This window comes from Myotis daubentonii, chromosome 2, assembly GCF_963259705.1.
Source record: "Myotis daubentonii chromosome 2, mMyoDau2.1, whole genome shotgun sequence".
Classification (NCBI taxonomy): Eukaryota; Metazoa; Chordata; class Mammalia; order Chiroptera; family Vespertilionidae; genus Myotis; species Myotis daubentonii.
The window spans coordinates 6144057-6165729 of record NC_081841.1 but is presented as its reverse complement, the minus strand read 5'-3'; the positions used below and the strand labels follow the sequence as shown (position 1 = coordinate 6165729).

The following is a 21673-nucleotide window of genomic DNA, read 5'->3' as shown; positions in this document are numbered from 1 at the left end:
ACTTAGCCGAGGGCAGAAGGAAGAGCAATTGGGGGGGAGGGGCGCCTGGGGAACATCCTCAGCTACAGGAACCTTTGGGACAGAGCCCGGAAAAGGTCGCAGAGCGCTCCGGAGCACCCATTACAGCCTCGGGCTTCCCACCTGGCGCCTGACTTACGTTCTCCCAGTTTCCAAGGAGGCCTTGGGTCAGTGTCTTCCTTCACTCATTCACTCACGAATTTCTCTATCAGTCAGTATGGCAAGGTTCTGCTGCAATGACAACATCCGCATGTGCCAACCAACACACACCCATGCTGCATGTTTCTCTCTCTCTCTCTTTTTTTAAAATATCTTTATCATTGATAGTATTACAGATGTCCCCTTTATTGTTTTTCCCATGGGCCCTCCTTCACCACACTGTTATTCTACGTGTCTCTTGCCAGCCTGCGGGCAAGCTCCAGGTCTCCCACCTTGGGAACCAGGCCATTCCAAGTCAGGAAACGTGACTTGTAACGCAAAGGGTTTGGCCACGTTTTAAGTGACTTAGCCACACCTAACCTCCAGGGAGTGGGGAGCGCAGCTTTGCCTAGCACTGGGGAGGAGGGGAGGAGGGGAGCCGGCGGATTCCATTAGCAGGGTATTTTTTCCTGCTTGCTTTGCTAGGCTGTCCTCGGGATGGAGGAATTGTCTGTGACGCACTTGGTAAATCATCAAGTCCTCACGGATGTAAGTGACGCATGTGAGATACAAATGCAAAGTATGAATGTGTTACTATTGTTGTTATTGCTGACATCAGTAACCTTTCCTGTGTCTGACTCCAGGCAAGAACCAGCCGTGACCGTCAACCGAAGTCGTGGGAGGCGCTCTTCCCGTCGGGACCGAGACGCTGAGCAGACACGGCACTGTGAGCGCGCTCCCCGCATTTGCCTTCTGGTGTCTGACAGTCATTAGATTTTTTTTTTCTTCCTCTGATGAAATTTCTATCATTATCCAATCCCAAAGCCACAGAAGCATCAGAATTTTAATAGAGCTGGGCCCCCCGAGCCTGAGAGCGAAGCCTCGCGATGCTCAGCTACAGGTGGGAAGTGCTGGCCTCCACGTGGCCACGCGAGCGCTGCGGCTTTCACTCCGTCCCGTGGGGCTCAGGCCCGGCAGGGCCCACGGAGAAGCTCCTGGGAAAGCATTCAGAGGCCCGACGCCCAGTTGGCTCTGTCTTGCTGGCCCTGGCCCTGGCCCAGAGTTATGCCATAGGGTGGATAGCAGGGCTTTAGAAAAAACTCATCAACGGAGAGTTTGACAGCCTCTAAAAGTTTCCAAATGCCTGTCCTTGAGGCTTCTGCTTGCAATTAATCGTGTTTCTTCATTCTCTCCCTCAGCACTTGCCCTTCCCGAAGCAGCTCTGTCTTTGGCCTTATCCTTTTAGCTGATATTTCTCATTCTTCCCCCTCCCCCCCCCACCCGCCCCCTCCACACACACACATTTAGCCCCGGGTTTTGTCTCTGTACTTCTTCTCTGAGAGGAAGTGGAGTGCAATGCAGCTGCAAGAACTCTGGGCTCCAGGCTGACCTGCATTCGTTCCTGCCTCTGACCCTTACTGCTGTGTGCTCCTGGCCAGTTCCTGAACCTCTCTGAGCCCAATTTCCTTCACAGCGTGGGGAAGGCAGCGCCTGGTTTATAGAGCTTGCTGTGTGACTATGATAAACTCGTGCCTTTCTGTCCTCCCTCTCCTTCCCCCATTGGCCACCTTGGCCCAAGATCCATGCCACCCTCCCCTGGGCTTCCCAGTCCCCCGTGGTCCCTGCCCTGGCAACTCAGCCCACCGGGCCCTGGCTCAGCCCAGCCCTGGAAGGCCCGACTCCCCACGTCTCAACTCCTCTGCGTGCCAGGCAGCGCCTGTGGGTGGAGGGGATGGGCATGAGGAGATCCTCAGGGGGGACCCACAAAGTCAGCTTTAAGAGATGTGGAGATACACACGGGAGCCCTTGAATTACTTTCGGCTACTTCGGTTGGGCTTCTGGCCTGTGACTCCATTCAGAGCTGGGCCAAGTGGGTCCACAGCGCACAGAATCACCCTCCAGTCGATGTTTAGTCCACGTGAGCAGCTCCGTCCCTGGTGCGGGTTCATCCTTGGGCCCCACACGTGCAGGCACTCAGGGAACCTCCTTCTCTCCCAGGCCCCTTCTGCTGGTTTGCAGTCACTTTTATGGCTGGACACAGCTCCATGTGACTATCGCACGGGGGTGTCCTGGGTTTACCTCACTCCAGGCCTCCAGCCTGTGACACCACCCTGGGCCCGCCCCGCTCAGCCATGCCCGCATTCCCTCCCAGCCTCTGTGAATCATTTGGAAATCTGGACTTGGGGTTCTTGGACTATGCTTGCAGCCTCTTTGGGGTGCTGTTTCTGCCACCGTGGGCCTGCCTTTTCCTCATCTCTCCAGCCTGCTTCCAGCACTCCCCCCCCCGTCCCCCCCCCCCCCCTTGTATGGCCTCCAGACCTCGGCAGCAAGTGTTCTGGCCGCACACAACCTCTCCTCTCTGGGTTGAGAGTCCCCAAGATGCTGGTGCATTTTTTTCCTGAATGGACACCCCCAGGTGTACATTCTGGCCCCCGCCGGCCTCTCCAGCCTTGTCTCCCCCCTGCTTTTCTCTCTAGTCTCCGGGCTCTTTCCTGCCCCTGTCCTGTGCCCACCACATCTGGGAAAGCCTCGGTCTCCCCGTCTGTAAGAGGGAGGATAACGAGGCCACTCAGGATTATTTCAGGGATTAAAGGCGTCAACCGGGGAAAGTGCCTCGCCCTTCTGGGTGTTTGTTGAATGAATAAATAAATGAATGAGTAAACACTTGAGTCTGGTGCCAAGAGCGACCTGGCTTATCAGACGGTCCCTTTTGATTTGGCTTCTTACAAATCAGTCTCCACGGCTCGAACGTGTCTGGGAAAGCTGATAAGGCAGGTGTTTCTGAACCCGTCACATCAAGGCGGCGGTGGCCCCGGGGGTGGACCCGGCAAGGGGCGGCCCTCCCGCGAGGGACGTTTTTCAGAGAGTGTCAGCGGAGCCCTGAGCAGAGGGACACGTGCCCCGCGAGGCTCCTCTCTTCTGAATGCTGCTCCTCGGGACGCAGGCGCCAGGGGCAGGGCAGTCTATGGCTGCAGGGCAGACACAAAGGCCCACGCGACGTGGGGCCTGGAGAGTCACTGCGACAGTCAATTAACGCCAGGCACAGCGTTCGACCTGTGTCCCTTTCAGAGGAAGCAGCCCGCCAGTTGGCTGGGTGCCCCTTGGTGGGTTCTGAAAACCCAGGCGCTGAGAAAGGCTGCTCCTTGTCAACTAATTGAACCACAACGTCAGCGCAGGAAGCACCGGCTTGCGGTGTAATTGCCTGCGTTACACGGTCAGGTCAACTGAAAGCCCCAGAAGCGTGTGAGGTCTGCGGGACACGCGGAGGTGGAAGGAGGGGCTGATCTTCATTGGGCATCTACTATGTGCAAGGCATGGTGTGGGCACTTTTTTATTGAATTCTCACAATAACCGGGCAATTAACTTTCGATGCAGGTGAAGGAACAGAGGCTGAGGCGCAAATCAGCCCTGCCCGGCCCCCACACTGTGCGTGTCCATGAGCCTGCAGAGCCTGCGTGGTTGAGAGGCAAGACTAGGAGGACTGGCCTGGGGGTTCGCTGCCTCTCGGGACCGGATCGATCCTGGGGGATGCCTGCGGGAGGGCCTGTCTTATTGGCATGTTTGTTCCCCTGTGAGGAGAGGAGACGCTACGTGTGGGACAAGGGGACTGTTACGGGCTGAATTGTGTCTCTGAAAAAATAAACGTTGAGTTCTGACCCCCAGGACCTCATACGGTCCTAGTCCAATATAACAGGCATCCTGATAAAAGGGGGCCTTTGGACTCAGAGGTGGGCACGCACAGAGGAGAGGCATGCGAAGGGACACAGGGCGAAGGCCAGGGGGAGGCAGAAACTGAGGAAGGCGGAGGTTGCCGGGCACCGAAGCCAGAGGGAGGCCTAGAACATTCCACTCAGCCCTCAGGGAGCACCAACCTGACAACACCGGGCCCTAGACTTCTGGCCTCCAGAGCTGTGAGACGTCACGCTTCTGCTATTTTAGGCCTCCAAGCCCATGGTGCTTCGTTCTGGCAGCTCTGGGACACGAATGCGGGGCGTGGCTGTGGCTTCTGCTCTCTTGTTGGCGCATTCGGCCCTGGTGTGGCTTGGACCAGCCACTCTCTCAGCAAAGCCAGCCGACCTCCCGGTGGGAGGGCTTTGGTGGCAGCCCCTGGTATCACCAGCATTGCCCTCGGAAGTGCCCCCGCCCTCGGCCCCAGGGAGCGTGGTGGAGACAGTGTTTTCATGCCGTTTCCTGCCCGCTGTGCTGCGATGCCCGAGGGGCCGGCCAGCCGGCCACGGAGACCCGCGAGCAGGTGCCCAGTGACCAACTACAGGGCGGACTGCACACACCGGAGAGAAATCCCAGATAAGCACCTGCTCACTCCTAACCCTGCCCACCACAGGGCCATTTTAACATTCTTTAAAACTGGGAATTCGTATGAATGAATGAATGAACTCATTGCTCATTAATATTCAAGCCTCTATTTTTCCACGTGGGACTGGTGATGGGCTAGGAAGCGGGCGTGTACTGCTTATGTTCCAACGTTAGGCAGCAGGGGAGTCTGGCTGAGAGCCTGGGCAGGGGAGTCACCGAGGCTCACCCCGGCAATGACTGTCATTTAGGCATCTGGACAGAATCACAGGGACGTCCCCCTCCCGCCTTCGGCTCATCTCAAGAATTCGAGGTGTCTGGTCTTTGTGGAACACTGTTTCCAATAACCCTGGCTTTTCAGGAGAAGACATGGAGATGAATGAGCCACAGGAAAACACTAATTTCCACACATTAGAGACGATGGGATATGTTAATGGCTTACACAAAGCTACTCTACAAGATGAAGATTATAACAGACAATTTTAAGGGCAGAGGCGCCACAGTGAGTTTCTGGCAGCTGATTAGAGTCAGGACGCATCCCTGTGCTGTCGGAGAGGAGCTGGAGGCGCCTGGCCAGCAGGAGACAACGCCTCCGGCATCCAAAACCTGGGGGAGGCCCTGGCCCTGCCACCCAGGACTCTGTGACCTTGAGCAGGTGCCTCAGCCTCTCTGGGGCCCCTAACTCTCCAAAGAGCCAGGAAACTAAATAGAAATGTACCCAAGTGCTGTGTAAAGGGCTCCGCTAGCGTTTGGAAGCACAAGGCCAAGGAGATTTGAACTGCAAGGGGACTGAGCTGTGAGCAGTAGAAACTGGAGCTAAATAACCGGCAAGCACAGCGACGCTGTGCTGAGTTGCTCCTTCTGTAACTTCCTAAAACGCTTCAATAGAGGAAATCCACCGGCCCTGGATGAGGCTTGTCAGGCCACCCCGGGGCCTTTGGCTCCTAAGGCGCCATGACTGTCTCTAGGGGGACGGTGGCTGGTTAAGGCGGTCAGTGCAGCGTCCCCTTCAACAGAGCAGCGACAACTCAGAGGCCACGCTCAGCAGTGCTTCCCAGCAAACACGTGAGTAAGCTGGCGCTGGCGCGGATCTGCCAGCCCCCAGGTGGCCGGACAGCTGTGCTCAGCAAAGGAGGGGCTCTCAGAAGGCCGGCTCCCACCCGCCCGCCCCCTCTGCAGCTGGAAAAGCCCATCCTCCCTGCGGGGTCCAGGGGGCACCATGTGGATGCGGGTGGATGGAAGGCGCGGCCTGTGCATCTTCTGTAGGGCCCCTTGCCTCACGGACACAGGAAGCTTTGGCTTCACGTTTCCTGACAGCCCCGGGGGATGGTGCTCTCTTTCACGGTCCCCAGGGGGGTCAGGGGGGGTGTGTGTGCCTGCTGTTCCTGCCTTCCATTTCAGACCCACCATTACCCCTAATCCCGCCTCTTTCAGGCTCAAATCAGCATCTCAGCTACGTCCCATCTTGTCCCTTCTCCAAAGGCTTTAAACTGCCAGCCGATGCTGCGGGCAGCGGCCACTCCGCCCTGCGAAAGGGCTGGAGACCGCGGGGTCCCTCCCTCTGCTGGTTCCTGTGTCCGGGGAATTTGTGCTGTCCCAGCTGCGGGTTCATTCCCACACGTGGCTTAGTCCAGTGTGTCACTGTTTCCAGTCCAGTCCTCCCTCTGTGTCCTGTTTCGGGCGTTTGGGGTTAATTCCGCCAGCTCCTCGGGGCTGGTGGCTGCTCCTGAGCCTCTGGGACCCAGGGGAATGGAAGGGACGCAAATAGCCCCTCATTGCCAGAGACAGGAAGCTCACCGCCGGCAGATACTGCTAAGCGCTCCCACCACCTTTTTAGTGAAGTATGAACAGATCCCTGTTAGGTAACTGCATTCAAAGCTAATTTTTGGTTAGTTTCTGCCCGCTGTTTCTGGTTGCTCTGTGTGGCTTCCAAGTGCAAATTACTAGTATGTTCTCCAGCGGCAGAGACCCACCAGAGAAATGGAAATTCCCACTGCTGGGCCGAGCCAGTGAGAACCGTCCCCAATTAAAACCGCATGCGTGTGGCCCCTGTGACATTAATTAGGTGGAAAAAAGAGAAAACGGGACCGTCTCTTCATCTCCAAACCAGCCCTTCGTGTGTTCTCGCTCTGCCCCAGCCTCTGCTAATTTGGGTCTAGACGTGAAAGAGGGCAAGGAAGGGCTGGCAGAGGCGGGGGCGGGGGGGGGGAGTGGTGCAGGGGGGCAGATGGCACCTCAGGAACGGGGGAACCAACAGAAGAAGACCCAGAGGTCTGGGGCGGCCGCTTCTGCAGAGTCGTCCTGGAGTGAGGGGGGCGGTGGCCAGCTGGAGAACAGGAGGCGGAAGGAGAGGGCAAGTGAGGAAGGCGAGGCTCCAGCTCCTCCCCAGGAAAGCGGACCTGCCTGTCTTTCCACTTTCCTGTCCCCGCCAGTGGCCACTGCCCGCCTGGCCACCCTCTCCCTGAACAGTGAGGCAGTGTGATCAAGTGGTTGCAAGCCACACCGAGACAGACCAGGGCTCAAGGTCTGGCTTTGACCCTTACTGCTTCCTGTGTGGCCCTGGACAAGTCCCTGAGCTTCTCTTAGCCTCTGTTTTCTCATATGCAATGTGACAACACGAGGACCTTCCTGGTGAGGGTGTGGAGAGAATTAAAGAGTGCCCATGCCCCAGCCGGTGTGGCTCAGTGGATTGAGCATTGGCCTGCGAACTGAAGGGTCCCAGGTTCGATTCTGGTCAAGGGCATATGCCCGGTTGTCGGCTCGATCCCCAGTAGGGGGCGTGCAGGAGGCAGCCGAAGAGTGAGTCTCTCTCATCATTGTTGTTTCTATCTCTCTCCTCCTCTCTGAAATTAATAAAAATATGTATTTTTTAAAAAAAGAGTGCTTAGAATGCCCTGGCCGGCATGGCTCCGTTGGCTGGACGTTGTCCTGTACACCAAGAGGTTGTGGGTTCGATTCCCGGTCAGGGCATATACCTAGGATGCGGGTTCAGTCCCCAGTAAGGGCACATATGGAAGGCAACCAATAGATGTTCTCTCTCACATTGATGTTTCTCTCACTCTGCTGTCCCTGCTCTCTAAAATCAATAAGCACCCTAGCCGGCGTGGCTCAGTGGATAGAGCATCGGCCTGCAGACTGAAGGGTCCCACGTTCGATTCCAGCCAAGGGCACATGCCTGGGTTGCAGGCTCCATCCCCAGTGTGGGGTGTGCAGGAGGCAGCCAATCAATGATTCTCTCTCATCATTGATGTTTCTCTCTCCTCCCTTTCTCTCTGAAATCAATCAATAAATAAAATAAAATAAAATAATATCAATAAGCATATTCTCAGGTGAGGATTTAAAGAAGTGCTTAGAACGTTGTTAGCATTCAATAAGAGTCAACCATTATTATTACTGCTGTGGTAATAATAACAAAGCAGAATTCTGGAGCTAGGCCTTCACTCATTCCTACCTCTCAGCGCACGTTTGTAATTAATCACCAAGTCCCAAACTTGCGCACCTTGCCATGGGTGCTCTGCAGAGTGAGAGCGAGGTGGGAGACACGGTGGGAGACAGCTCTCAGCTGCAGCACAATGGGACACAGAGATTGCATTATCTCATAATGGAATTCTACTGTGTGAATAGCTGCAAATGCCTGAGGCCACAATTCTGCAATAATTACCATATCTTTGAGAACTTTCTGCACCATCAGTGAGAAAACAGAATTCAAAATTACCCAACAAAACCGTCCTGAAAACCTAGTTTCTTCTGAGCCAATTTACTCTTTTCTAAGCCTGCCTGCTGATAAAAGGTGGCATCCATATTCTGCCATAACAATAATACGCGTGGCCTCCGCAAATTACTTGCAGTTCTGCAAGAAATAGAAATCAGCTCCACATCTCTACACCCTTTGATCACGTCTCAGAAGCCGCTGTATTAAAAATAAAGTGAAGCCTAGCGAAACAGCCCCCAGTGCACTGAATACGTACCCCTCCACCCAGCTGTTCTCACGCTCCCTCTCTCTTTAAAATGAGGGCGCACAAAAGGAGAGATCCTGGCACGCCCAGGAGCAAACCCCTGTCACACCGAACTCACTCGGTGGGGAGATGAGTCACCAGGTCTCCAAAAACCCTTTGAAAGTTAATTTTAATCAGTTTATGAATGGATTTACTCCTCAAATTTCTATGATGTTTTATTTCCAATATGATCCATTTCCTCGTCATTCAGTTCTTTTCTGTGATTCAGGCTAGAAATGCTACTTAGCCGCTACTTACTGGGTTGCTGTGTAAGGGAAACCGCGGTGCTCACATTTCTGACCCGCAGTTTCGGATGCTGTGTCCTCAGACTCACCTGGTTCTCTCTTGCTCCCAGCTTTTGTACACGCTATTCTCTCTGCCCAGAACAGGGGTCCTCAAACTACGGCCCACGGGCCACATGCAAATACAAATATTGTATTTGTTCCTGTTTTGGTTTTTCACTTCAAAATAAGATATGTGCAGTGTGCATAGGAATTTGTTCGTAGTTTTTTTTTTAAACTATAGTCCGGCCCTCCAATGGTCTGAGGGACAGTGAACTGGCCCCGTTTAAAAAGTTTGAGGACCCCTGGCCCAGAAGATCCTCTCTGCCCTGACTCCCTGTGCTTAACCGACTCCTGCTTCTCCTCCTGAATCCGGTTTGGATTTCATTTCTGCCAGGACGCACGCCCCCGACTCCAAATCAGAGCCGGTTGTCACTCTGTACCAGGCGCCCCGACACCAGCCTGTGCTCACCAAGTTCATAGGACTTACACGTTGCACTCTCATCACCCATTTACCTCTCCGCGTCTCCACCAGACTGTGACTCTGAGACAGGACTGCCTCCATCTTGTTCACCATGGTGTCCCCAAAGTCCAGCAAATTACCGACTCATAACCGGGGCTGCTTAGGTATGTAAAGGATGAACACACGAGTCATTTGACAGTAAGTAAACTGCCAAGTATTTTTATAGCTGCCTGATACAAGCCTCAAGTTCCCAAGTAGAGTACTTAAGAGAGTAACATCTAATGAAGTGTTTTAAAACTGAGATAATTACAATCAGAATATACCCGCTTCTAAGTTAAGCCAAGTTTGTTCTATTTGTTTAATGGAGTTGGCTAAATAGAAACTCAAATAAGTGCTTGCTAATTAACAAATTGCTGAATTAACATACATGAGCTCTAGTTAAAATCTGAAGTTACCACGTGCGTGTACTAAGCACACAGTGAGTAAGGTCGTTTCTCAAAGGGACAGTTTTTGTTGTCTGCGTTATTTGTGAGGTTTCTCTGAGTAAATTTCTAGACATTGGAAGCAGCACATTTTGGTGGCGGGGGTGGGGAGGGAGGAGTGCTGTATCTCTGGAGGGTTATTCTCCACTCTGAGCAAGGTGCAGCTCAGAAATGTCCTAGCCAGTACACAAAGGGGACACCGAATCCTTCTATCCCCTACGAATCCACTCGTGGATCTCCCAGGTGTAGGAAGAAAGCCAACAGGAGAGGTCTTAGGACTTTTTTATGCTCTATTTTATTCCATAAAGAAGTTTATTTGGCTAACATGTCGTTAGTGACATTTATTTCATTAATCCTGGAATTCATATTTCAGCTCAAAGGTTCCTTAAAAATTCCTTTGCCAGGTTAAATCCTTAAGAACCTTTCCCAGAACTATTAGCCTTTCCATTTTTGAGAAAACAATTTGATCTCTGCAATTTCTCTGGAACTCAAGCTCTGTGAGGACAGGAGCTACGCCTGGTTTTGCTCACCACCGTATCCCCAGGGCCTGGAGCAGTCTGATGAGTAACAGGAACTAGTAAGACCGAGGCCCGATGGGTAAACGATGACAGCAGCCACTTTTCCCCAAGGGCCCTTGTTGAGTTGCACCGATTCCAGCCCTCACTCTGATAACCCGGACAGGTGACAGAACAGAAATCGCCTCACCCGCGGTGGAACTCTAGCGAGAGATGCTCCTTCCAGCAAGGTCGAACCCAATGACTATGCAATGAGCATGAATTGGAAACGAACCAGACCCTATGAGGAATTGAAGTCTGGGATTAAGCTGGGTATTCTAGAACACTCTAACGAAGGTCTTCAAGAACCTGTGCCGTCTGGCACTCTGCCCTGCCTTGCCTCGTCTCCTCTGGCTCTCCCCTTTCCTCACTCACCGCAGCCACCCTGGCCTCCTTGACATCCCTCAAATCTGCCCAAGACCTTCCTGCTTTTGAGTCTTTGCACTAACAGTTCCCTCCAGCGCTTGACTAGTTTGCATGAAAATCAATTCTGATTTGGGAGTGGCATCCAGGCATTAGAGTATTTTGTACACGTCCTGTATTTCTTCGAAATTATTAGGAATCATCATAGCTTTTTATAGATAGCTGTTGAAACTGAGTGATGGGTACATGCAGCCCTTACACTGTTCCATCAACCACATACAAAACAAAATGAAAGCTTCTCCAGTGACCCTCATGTGCAACAGGGTTGAGAAGCATTGGCCTGTCATCCCCAAATGAGACCATCCTGCTCATAAATATCGTAATTGAGACATTTCCAGTTGAACGGATGTTTTAATGAACTAAAAAGATACAAGAAGAAAAACATCACATTTATTTTTGAAAATACAAGAAAAGAGTATACATTTGAATTCATTTTGCAATATACATGAACAAAAACCTATTCCATGTTCTTTTTGTCTCAACTAAACTCCCAACCAATGTGGCATCCACAAGGAGGGGAAGGTTCTGGCCCTTGGTTTGCAGGACAGAAACCTGGCGTGAGAACATGTAAAACCTGTGCCCCAGACTCAGTCTTCCTCACTCAAGGCAAAGGCTTGTTGACAGTGATACCCCACACAGATGAGAAGTAAAGGGCCCCTCGCTACCAGCTTCCCCCAGAGCTCTAGAATAGCCATTTCCCATGTGAGGTCTTACCATAGCCTTCACTGATATTTAAATGTATTTTGATTTAAAGTACAGAGCATGGAAGAATGAAATTCTCTTCAGTTTCAAATGAACTAATATCTAAATCTGAAAATATTATCAAAGGTGAACCTTTTCTGTTTAAAAAAATAAACCACCCAAGTGAATTTATTGATGTGCAAGATACTGTTAATAAATCTGACAAAGAAAAATCAAACCGTCAGTCTATTTTGCCATAGTAATGAGAACCTATAGCAGGTTAACTCAGTTTCGGGGAAGTGGAACCACATGAGCTCTATCAGAAATGGTTACTGGGATGATTCTATTTGATCTGAGCTCTCCTCAGAAGACTGGGGCAGCGGCGAAGCCGTGCTGATTTGGGGGCTATTCCCACTCATTCTTACCAGATGGCTGTTGATGACACCAAGTTCTTGTATCACCATACTCAGATCTTCGTGTAATTTGACTATTGCATTTTTCACCTCCCCTAGAAGACCCTGAATGGAATTGTTTGCTTTGGGCTCCTGAGGCAGGCCTTTGGTTGTCTGAAAACTAGAACAGGGCACCGAGGTGAAGCGGTCTACATTTTGGGTGGAAAACCCTACCCAATTACTGCGGGAAATATGACTTATCTTCTTGTTAGCAGAATCAGAGTTATCTGGAAGACTTTCCAGTAGATTGAAGTTGTCAGATTCTTCATCAGAAGACAGTGAGCTCCTAGGAGCAAAGGGGTGACGAACCCTGGCTGTCTTATCTTTATCTTTAAAGGAGACAGAAGAAGACTGTTGATGGGACAAAGCCCAGTAGGAAGGTCCAGCCAAAATCCGGGGTAAGAGAGGAGCAGACTTGTCTGGAGAGGCCGTGTCAGGAGACGACATGGATAGAGTAGAAAAGGAGGATGTCCCCTCAGAGGTGGTTGACACTAAAATGTATAAATGAGAGAGAAAGATTATGCAACATACAAATGAGAGTACTAGCTAAAATCATTTTACAATGTCAAATCCGCTCTGAAAGGTCTCAACATAAATACACTGCTTAGAATTTGATGTGCAAAATAATCATAATAAACCTAAATAAACCTAAAGCAGGAAACAGAGAAAATCTAAAGATTTTCTAAAGAAAACTAAAATAAAATGACCAATATTTATCTTCACTCTCAGATCCTGACTAACATATTTTTATATTCCACTTACCAGCGAGAGTAGAAAGTCAAGTATTACGCTCCATTCTACTGATGGCATTTTAAGTTGACATTTAAAATAGAAAGTCTGAGAAAACTGCAACTTACATTCCTCCTCCATTTTTTCTTCTACAGAGAATACTATGGCAAAACGAACAACCAATTACAACTATCAAAAGTTGTGAAACTAATTTTTTTCTCTCAACAGGCAAGTATGTCAAGACCGAGACCCAGAATACCAGCGCACATACGCAATTAGTTTTCCACCAAGAAATTGCATGTAAAGTAAAAAAGCTTTCTAAATCTATTTTCCAAAAAATTAAAGATTTAATAACATTTTAACTTTCTTTCAGGAAAAATTGTATTAAGTCTCTTCTTCAGCACTTCATTCTAAATCATTATTTCCCGAAGTGTATTCTGAGGAATGCTGTGTGCCTGACGGTGTAGAAAGATGTTCTGTGAAAACAGGGCTTCCGAGTCAAATCAGACTGCGTGACTGCATACTGTGCCTCCCAATGTCCGTCAGCACAGTATTTACTCATGTTTTTCCAGATTTTCTTGGACCCAGAACTTTTTCTTGTCTCCTTGGAATATCTAAGTACATTTACTTATGTAATAGGTGGTATAAATGGGCTAAACCCAGTTCTAAAGTCTTTGAAATTAACTCTGGACTTGCTACTTAAATTAAAAAACAAAACAAAAAAACACTTATTCTCTATAGTCATAGAACAGGGAAATCAATGCTTACCACTTAGCACCTATTACTTATATATTACTTTCTATATTATTTTATTTCCTTTACATACCCACATCCCTTTAAACTAAATTGGACCTCTTGTAAAAATTATGGCTGGGGTAGGCGGCTTCTATTTTCTGCTTCAGAGCTTTCCAGTTCTCGGGAAAAATCCCAATCACAAAACTTTCTGGGGTGAAACAAGTCCTCTAGTGGTGCAGCAGCAGGATACGAAAGGGAAGTGGGCACGTCATCGGCACACGGCCAAGATGAACCAGCACCCTGAGAATCAGGCTAGCTTATCCAGTCTATCCTTGGATTAAAAGGGGTGCGACAGTTTCCTACCACGCTAACCACGAAAGCCTCAACATGGGTGGGCCCTGAGTCGCACTGTCCCTGCACCATCCCCGTGTGGCTCCCGTTTCCTACACCGTGTCTTTCTCTCTCGTGGTTTACTCATTCGGGAGCAGCACATTCTCCAGCAGTTCACTGGAAAGAAGGAAACGTTTTGAGAACTTGTTTGTTTGAAAATGTCTGTAAAGAATGATTGGTAGATATGCAATTCTTTACCAAAAAAGGGAGAGTGGGAGAAAGGGTGAGCGGCTATATTTAATTACTAGAAGGAGTCACAAAACCCTAGCAATACTGGTCCGTGAACCAGTAGCAGCGGCAGCGGCAGCAGCAGCACCTGGGAATTTGTTAAGGATGAGGTCATGGGCTTCACTGCAGACCCACTAAATCAGACGCTGAGTGTTAACAGGCCTCTAGGTGTCTCCGGGTGTGTTAGGTTTGAGAATCCCTGCTTTCTACTGTACCTCCACCTTTGTTTCCTCTGCAGCGGCAGCGGCTGACTAAATAGCTTACCACTGTTCACAGTTTCGCAGCTTTGATTCATGGCTACGTGATGCCTTCACTCCAAGGAGCCACTTCACCTCTAATTGCTGCGCACCATTTACTTTTGTTTCCAAACACGGCACAGCTGTACCAGACACTTCAGGCTGCGCTCTGGGGGCGTCTCCCCGCCCGCTCGGGACCCTTCTCTGACTCACTCTGAAGTTATGTGGGTATCTGGTTAACTTTCATCCCCTTCAAGCAGTTTATCTGCAAAACTGAAACACAGCAATAATTGCAAATAAGCTGCAGTGAATGTGTGATGTATGCACACCAATTAATGCTCTGCTTGCCTGAAGATTGCACCAATGAAACGATCCCAAGTGCTGTGTTAGCTCTAACTTTATACTCACGAGTAACACCAAACCATTCTATTACAACTTTAAATTTAAAAAGCATTTAGAACTCTTGGGTGCAAAAGTAAAATGACAAATACATTTCTAGAAATATTTTAGAACTTAGCTGTAATGCAAATTTTTCTGTAAGTAGTAGGTCCATGGTCAATTAAGTACTTCAAACAGTTCATTGTAAACTACAGGGATTTTTTTTTTCATTCTCCAATTGATTTATTTCAATTTTCCTAGCTGGTTTATAATGACTGCCAAGTTAGCTATACACATAAATTAAAATATTCTGATTTTGTCCAGTGGTTAAAAAATATTTTACACAAACATTCATAGCAAAATTATTCATAACAGTCAAAAGGAAAAACAACTCAAATGTCCAACTGTGAGTGGATAAATGAAATGTGTGTATCTATACAGTGGAATACTATTCTGCCATAAAAAGGAACAAAGTATGATACATGCTATAACATGGATGGACCTTAAAAACATTATGTAAAGTGAAGGACACAGTCACAAAGGCCCCATGCTGTATGATTCCACCATATAAAGTGATCAGAACAGGCAAATCCATAGAGACAGACAATAGACTAGTGGTTGCAGGCGTTAGGGAGGGGGGAGTGGAGAGTGACTGCTAATGAGCACAGGGCTTCTGGGTGAGGATGTCCCGCTAGAGGAGTTGCTGGGCTGTCTGGGGCAGGGCAGCTGCGTGGCTGTGACTTCCCGAGTGATAAGGCTCCCTTCAACATGGAGCTTCTGAACCAGCCCAACCCGTGGCTCAGGGTTAGCGGAAAGGGTTTGCAGAACTGTTTCCTATCATTTTCCCACTTCTTTTGAGGAAATTGTTAATTTTTCCGGATCTGGTTAAGTTTTTGGGGAGTCAAAAGTTATATGCAGATTTTCAATGGCTCAAGTAGGTGTTGGTGTCCCTAACACCAGTGTTAAGGGTCCATTGTACTGTTTTTCCTATACACACATACTTATGATACAGTTTAATTTATGAGTTAGACACAGTAAGAAATTAGCGATAATAATAAAATGGAGCCATTATAACAATATAGTATAATAAAAGTTATGTGAATGCGGCCACTTGTTTCAGGGGACCTGCAGTCTCCATATGGGCTCAATGCTTTCTGACATGACGCGCTGTCATCATTTGGAACACGTTTTCTGCTCATGTCTTCCACCCACAGATTTAATGCCTTTTCCATCCTAACTAAGCAGTTATCACCAGCTGCGGCTGAAACTTACAGTGTGAGGTGCCACAATAAAACTAGCACAAATTTCTTTTTCCTGCTTCACAATTCACAGATAGAAGATCTGTTCTTACCACAGAGCTTAGCAGCCTCAGCACACGATTTCTCTTCTTTCCTTACTAAGTCAACCACTTTTACCTTTCCATTTAAAAGCAGCACTGACTGGCTTCTCTTTGGCATATCCAAATTGCCAGCATCACTACTCTGATGCTTTGGAGCCATTACTAGGTAAAAGGAGGGTTACATGAACACAAACACTGAGAGGCCACACAGTCTGTCTGATCACTTGGATGGCTACACAATGACTAATGGGCAGATGGCATAAACGTCATGGGCATGTTGGACAAAGGGGATGATTAACATCCTGGGCAGGATGGAGGGGAAAGCATGAGATTCCACCATGCTACTCAGACCAACATGCAGTTTTAAACTTATGAATTGTTTATTTCTGGAATTTTCCATTGAATATTTTCAATTTGCAGTTGGCCAGTGGTAGGTAAAACTTTGAAATGCAAAACCACAGAAAAGGGGGGCGGAAGGCTACTGTACCATCTTCTCTATCCCCCATCATCCTGAGTGATGCCAGCGTCCATGGACTAGTCATCCATCCTCACCTCATCATTTCTTGAATCCTCAACCAGCCATTCCCCTGCGTATTCCTCAGAACATGTCATCACTCAGAACTGCCTCTCTCTGAAATCTTGTTTTCCAAGATTACTTTCCTTCTGAATTACTCCCAGCCCCTCATTCCTTTAAATACCTCTACCCTTTGGCCTCGTTGAGACAACAGATCTAATGATCCTTTTGTTTTCTCTCACTCTACCAGTGTCTGCCTGGCTCCACCTCCTTGTCCAGTGTAGAATCCCATCATCCATCACTTTGAACCATTTTCTTGCTACCTCCTTGCTGCTGTGTCTTCTGCCTTACCTGCTGCAAATTCCTAATGCGAGAGTCAGCAAACCTCTTTCTAAAGGACCAGATAGCAAATATTTTAGGCTTTGTGGGACATACAGTATCTGTTGCAACTGCTCAACTCTGCTGTTACAGCACAAAAACAGCCAAAGACAATATGTAAACCAATTAGTATGGTTGTATTCCAAGAGCCCTTTGATTATAAAAAACAGTCAGTGGGCCCTGGCCAGTTTCACTCAGTGGTTAGAGCGTTGGCCCTTGGACAGAAGGATCTCAGGTTCGAGGGAACATACCTCTGTTGCAGGCTTGATTCCCTGGTTGGGGCACATGCAGGAGGCAACCAATCAATGTGTCTCTCACATAGATGTTTCTCTCTCCCTCCACTTCCTCTCCACTTTCTCTTAAAAAATCAATGGAAAAAAATATCCTCAGGTGAGGATTAAAACTATCCAGTGGGCCAGGGTAGCTTGCCAATCCCTGTCCTAACCTTATTCCAATTTATATATCTATCTTTTCATTCCCACCCCCAGGCTGCTCGGCACTACTGGAGAAAAGCATAGACCCCATAAACTAGGATTGCTGCAAATGACCACTCCTTCGCCTTATCAGTGTCTTATCAGTTCCCTCTTCCATTCTCTAGAGCGCTTATTCTAAATCTATTCCAGTCTCTCCACAGCCGTAATATCACTCCAAACTCCTCAGTCTTGGCAGGTGACATCAGACAGTAAGATATTGAGGCCAAGACTACAGTATATGGTACCCGGAGGCTTAATACATCTTAATTATTAAAATCAACAAAACCCTTCCCTCACACTGATACATCCTTTCTCCTCCTTCCTTACAGGCCCTCAGGATGAGGTGACTCCCTTTCTGTTCGGATTCTAGGCCTCCTCCCCCAGATCATGCTCCACCTTGGGCCATCTCCCTCTAACTCACCCTCTCTCGTCTCCTATCTCTCACCCACTTTCCTTTCCCACAATAGCCTCTGAAGTGCCGTCTTCCTGTTTCAACTCCTCCAAATCCATTCTCCACATTCCTGAGAGAGTAATTTTTCTAAAACACATTGGTAAAGCTACTCACCTGACTTAAAACCGTTAGTGACTTGCATTGTCTCCAAAATAAAGTCCAAACTTAACCTGGCATCTATCCTGGCTTAACTGTCCAATGTTTTCTTTTATTACTTTTTCATGTACACTTTCCATTCCTTCTCTACTAAGCTGCTTTTAGTTTGCTTATTAAATATTGATTGCCTCCTAAGTGCAAGGCACTGTGGTTGGTGCTGAGGATCCTATATAATAAAAGCCTAATATGCAAATCGACCGAATGGCGGAATGACCAGTCACTATGATGCGCACTGACTACCAGGGGGCAGACGCTCAATGCAGGAGCTGCCCCCAGCCCGCAGGCCCCAGGCTAACCAAGGCGGGTGCCAGTGGGGGCCCCCCAATCACCCCGCCGAGGGAGGCAACGGGGGGGGTGAGGGGGGCCGGTGGGTGGGAGCCAGGGCTCGGGGCTGAAAAGTGAGCAGCGCCAGGCTGGCCAAGGTGGGTGCCAGCGGGGCCCCCCTCCATTGCCCTGCTGGTTGCCCCACAGATCAGCTGGCCAGGCCTAGGGACCCTACCCATGCACGAATTTTGTGCATCAGGCCTCTAGTATAATAATAAACAGGGTAGATGTGGTCCCTTCCCTTGTGAAGTTGACATTCCACTTTTGGGGAAAGACATTAAAAACTTAATGCATATATAATTATATTTAATTAGAGTGACAATTAGTGCTAGGAAGAATAATTGTAGGATACTGAGATAGCATACAGTTGGGGGGATTTGAAATAATCTAGGGGTCAGGAAATCTTGACGAAGTGATGTTTGAACTGACCTCTTAAGGATGAGGAAGAGTGAACGGAAAGAGGTGGATTAGAAGTCAGAGGGAACAAGAGTCCAAAGATCGTGAAGCCACATGGTTTACTTGACAAATGGAAAGAACATCAGGCTGCTGAAAGGCAGCAGCTAGACTGCTCAGGGCCTGGAAGGCTATTGGATCTTTAGGAACATGGGAGCAGCCCACGGTTTAAGTGGGGAGGATTAGTCATCAGGTCATTCTGGCTGTTCTACGGAGAATAAATTAGAGCTTCACAGAATTTCTTTGCTCAGTCACAACTTTGTATTATTCCTCAGCCTGCATGCCCTTGCTGGAAGAACAGAAGTTTAATTGTTCCTGAGAATAAATGAGAAATTCTTGGGTACTTTTGGAAACAACCAAAAGGAAGCTCTTGTTTATGCTAGTTCTTTCTAATGTGTTCTCCAACAAAACTGCTCAGAACCCGCGCTTCAGTCGAGCACTTGTCACCCACAAGGATGGACTGCCCATTGGCCCTTTAATAAAAGGGCACTTTCCCAGCTGAGAAAGTCCTCTATGGCACACACATTTTAATACCACAGGATGGAGAGTGAAAGGAGGGAACAAGATAAGGGGGCAGAGAGCAGAGAAGAGTAAATGAAGAATGCTTCAAAAGAGCATTTTTTTTGTTTATTTATTTTTTTTAGACTCACCCCATTCCGTTAAGCTCTTGAGAATATCAACATCCCTCTGAGCAATGCTGGGCTGGGCTGGTTTCTGAGAGTCCTTATTGATCATAGTCTCTGCTGGGTCAAACGTCTTGAACGAGGGAGAGACATAGAGTGTCTCTACAGAGGCCTGGTTACAGAAAGTCGAGTCCGACTTGGATATTCTTACACTTGGATGGATAGACTCTTCTTTACTTGATGACCCAAATGCTGATAAAGTTGTCAATATTTCAAAATTTGTTGCATTTGACTGCTTTTCTAGCGGCATTTGAAAAGGGTTTTCTGTTACAGTATTTCTAATGGTACTCTCTGGTTTCTTGTCCAAATTCACATTTGTCTGCAGAGATGGGGTTTTTTCTGAGGGAGTAGATACAGCATCTGTAAAATAACAAATCAAAACTGAAAACACTCTATTTCAAATCTGTTGCAATTTTAATAAATCAAAGTTTTTATGCCATAACAAAATCCTCTCCTATTTAATTTTCTACTTTCTTACAGTGTTTCTCTTCTGCCTCTTTGAAGTATACCCACACTATAACTGATGCCTGAGCCATTCGAAGGCTGCCTTCTCTGAAGCACAAGGAAAGGAAAGCTTCAAACAACTTGTCTTAAAATATTTCCCCCTTCACTTACTCCTCTGTTTCTGAAACCACTATATTTTTAGTACCTTCAAGCTTTCATCTACAAGATAAACTAGAGAAAATTTGGCATAACATATTGGTCTATCCTTACAGAATCCCCCGTGTCACACACACACACACACACACACACACACACACACACACACACACACAGTCTTTTTCTCCTGAAATAAAAAAAAAAATGTCTTCTTGCCCCAATGTTTCAACAAAGCTCATACAAGAAAATCACTACTTTAGGTAGTGGTCTAATTTTAATAAATCCTTTGTCACGTGGGAGAAAAGAGGCAATCTTTCAGAGCTGTTGTGATGATTACTAAAATGTGAGGTTCCATCTAGTCAGGGATCTTTGTCCATTTTATTTATTAATATCACCAAGTATCTGGAGTATAACAAAGTACCTGGACTACAACAGATAAATAATAGTTATTACAAAGAGAAGGAACTGAAGGAGTTCCAAAGAGTTAAATTTAAGGTGGGCCAGATATAGGAATATCTCTTGAATCTATGAAGTATGAGCCTGGTCCAAATTTCCAGGTGCACATTGTTGTCCACACTCAGCCCTAGGGCTTGCTCTCAAGTATGGAAAGGAAGAAAATTATTTCTAAGGGAGAGAGAGTTCTTGAAATGAAAAGCATCACTATGTGAGAGAGGACAATAGCGAGGTTATGTCATTCGAAGCTCCCAACAAAGAGGATACAGGAATTGTGTAATTCGCTATCAGGTGTTTGTATATCACAATGTCCATCAAAACCTACCTCATAATGCACATTCATATGTTAGCAGCATCACTTTCAGGCTCTGAGTTACTAAGAAAAGCAAATTTTCTTAGACTCTAAAAACCTTCCTTTCAATTTTCATCCATAGTTGGAGGCAACCCCTGGCAAAAACGCTGCTAGTATACCAGTTAGACAATTCAAGAAATGTACAGCACTACCTCTACCAGGAATTCCATTTTTCCCCAACCCTTTCATCTCTGAACTTCCTTATCTTTCAAAACTCAACTCAAGAATCACCTTCTCTATCGCCTTTTCTTTCCTGCCTGTAACCTATTATTGTCTATCTTACCATATCCTATTTGGAACCCTGGGAATAACATTTCATCTCCTTTATTACAAGGCTCCTCTCCCCCACCTGAAAACAGGCCCTCGGGGAGACCTTGTTAGGAGTCATCTTTGCATCTCAGCACCTGAGAGTGCCACTCCCATAGGATGTGTTTGATAAATGCTTGAGTGAAGGACAGACTGAAGCACAAGGACCAAGAAAAAGTAATGCCTTTGTTTTTCTAAGCTGAATGTAGTTTACTTAGTAGTGACGAAAGGAAATAGAAAACTAGTAGATGAAAACAACTTCTAGAATACTCCTAATTTGCATATGAGAAAATTATATCTAGTTGGTAAAGGTTCTGTTAAAAATACTAACATATTCCTAGTAGAATACTAGATTTATAGTATTCCAAAGTACATGTGTACATCTCTATATTTACATAAAAGTAAATTTTAGTCAAATATTTTCCGTTGACTTTCATTCTACATGTGAGAAAAATGGGGGGGGGGAGTCTTTATATATGGTTGTAAGATTCTAATTGGTTTTAAAAATTTTTAAATATATATGTATTTTTTATTTCAGAGAGGAAGGGAGAGGGAGAGAGAGAAACATCAATGATGAGAGAGAATCATTGATTGGCTGCTTCCTGCATGCCCCACACTGGGGATCTAGCCCACAACCTGGGCATATGCCCTGACCGGGAATCGAACTGTGACAATCTAGTTCATAGATGGGTGCTCA

General features: G+C 47.5%; 2 protein-coding genes across 2 annotated transcripts in view; both read right to left on the bottom strand.

The window, feature by feature from the left end:
* RPS19BP1 (ribosomal protein S19 binding protein 1) overlaps positions 1–21673 on the bottom strand; it is a 519247-nt gene that overhangs the window by 148140 nt on the left and 349434 nt on the right. The gene's annotated exons all lie outside the window — the stretch shown is intronic.
* The window catches only part of ENTHD1 (ENTH domain containing 1), an 87403-nt gene continuing 76840 nt past the window's right edge, over positions 11111–21673 (bottom strand). The window contains exons 5-6 of the mRNA XM_059680900.1: positions 19233–19625; positions 11111–12289 (exon numbers count right to left, since the gene is read on the bottom strand). Coding sequence (XP_059536883.1) covers positions 11676–12289; positions 19233–19625 — 1007 coding nt within the window. The 3' untranslated portion in view covers positions 11111–11675. The remainder of the gene's footprint in view (positions 12290–19232; positions 19626–21673) is intronic.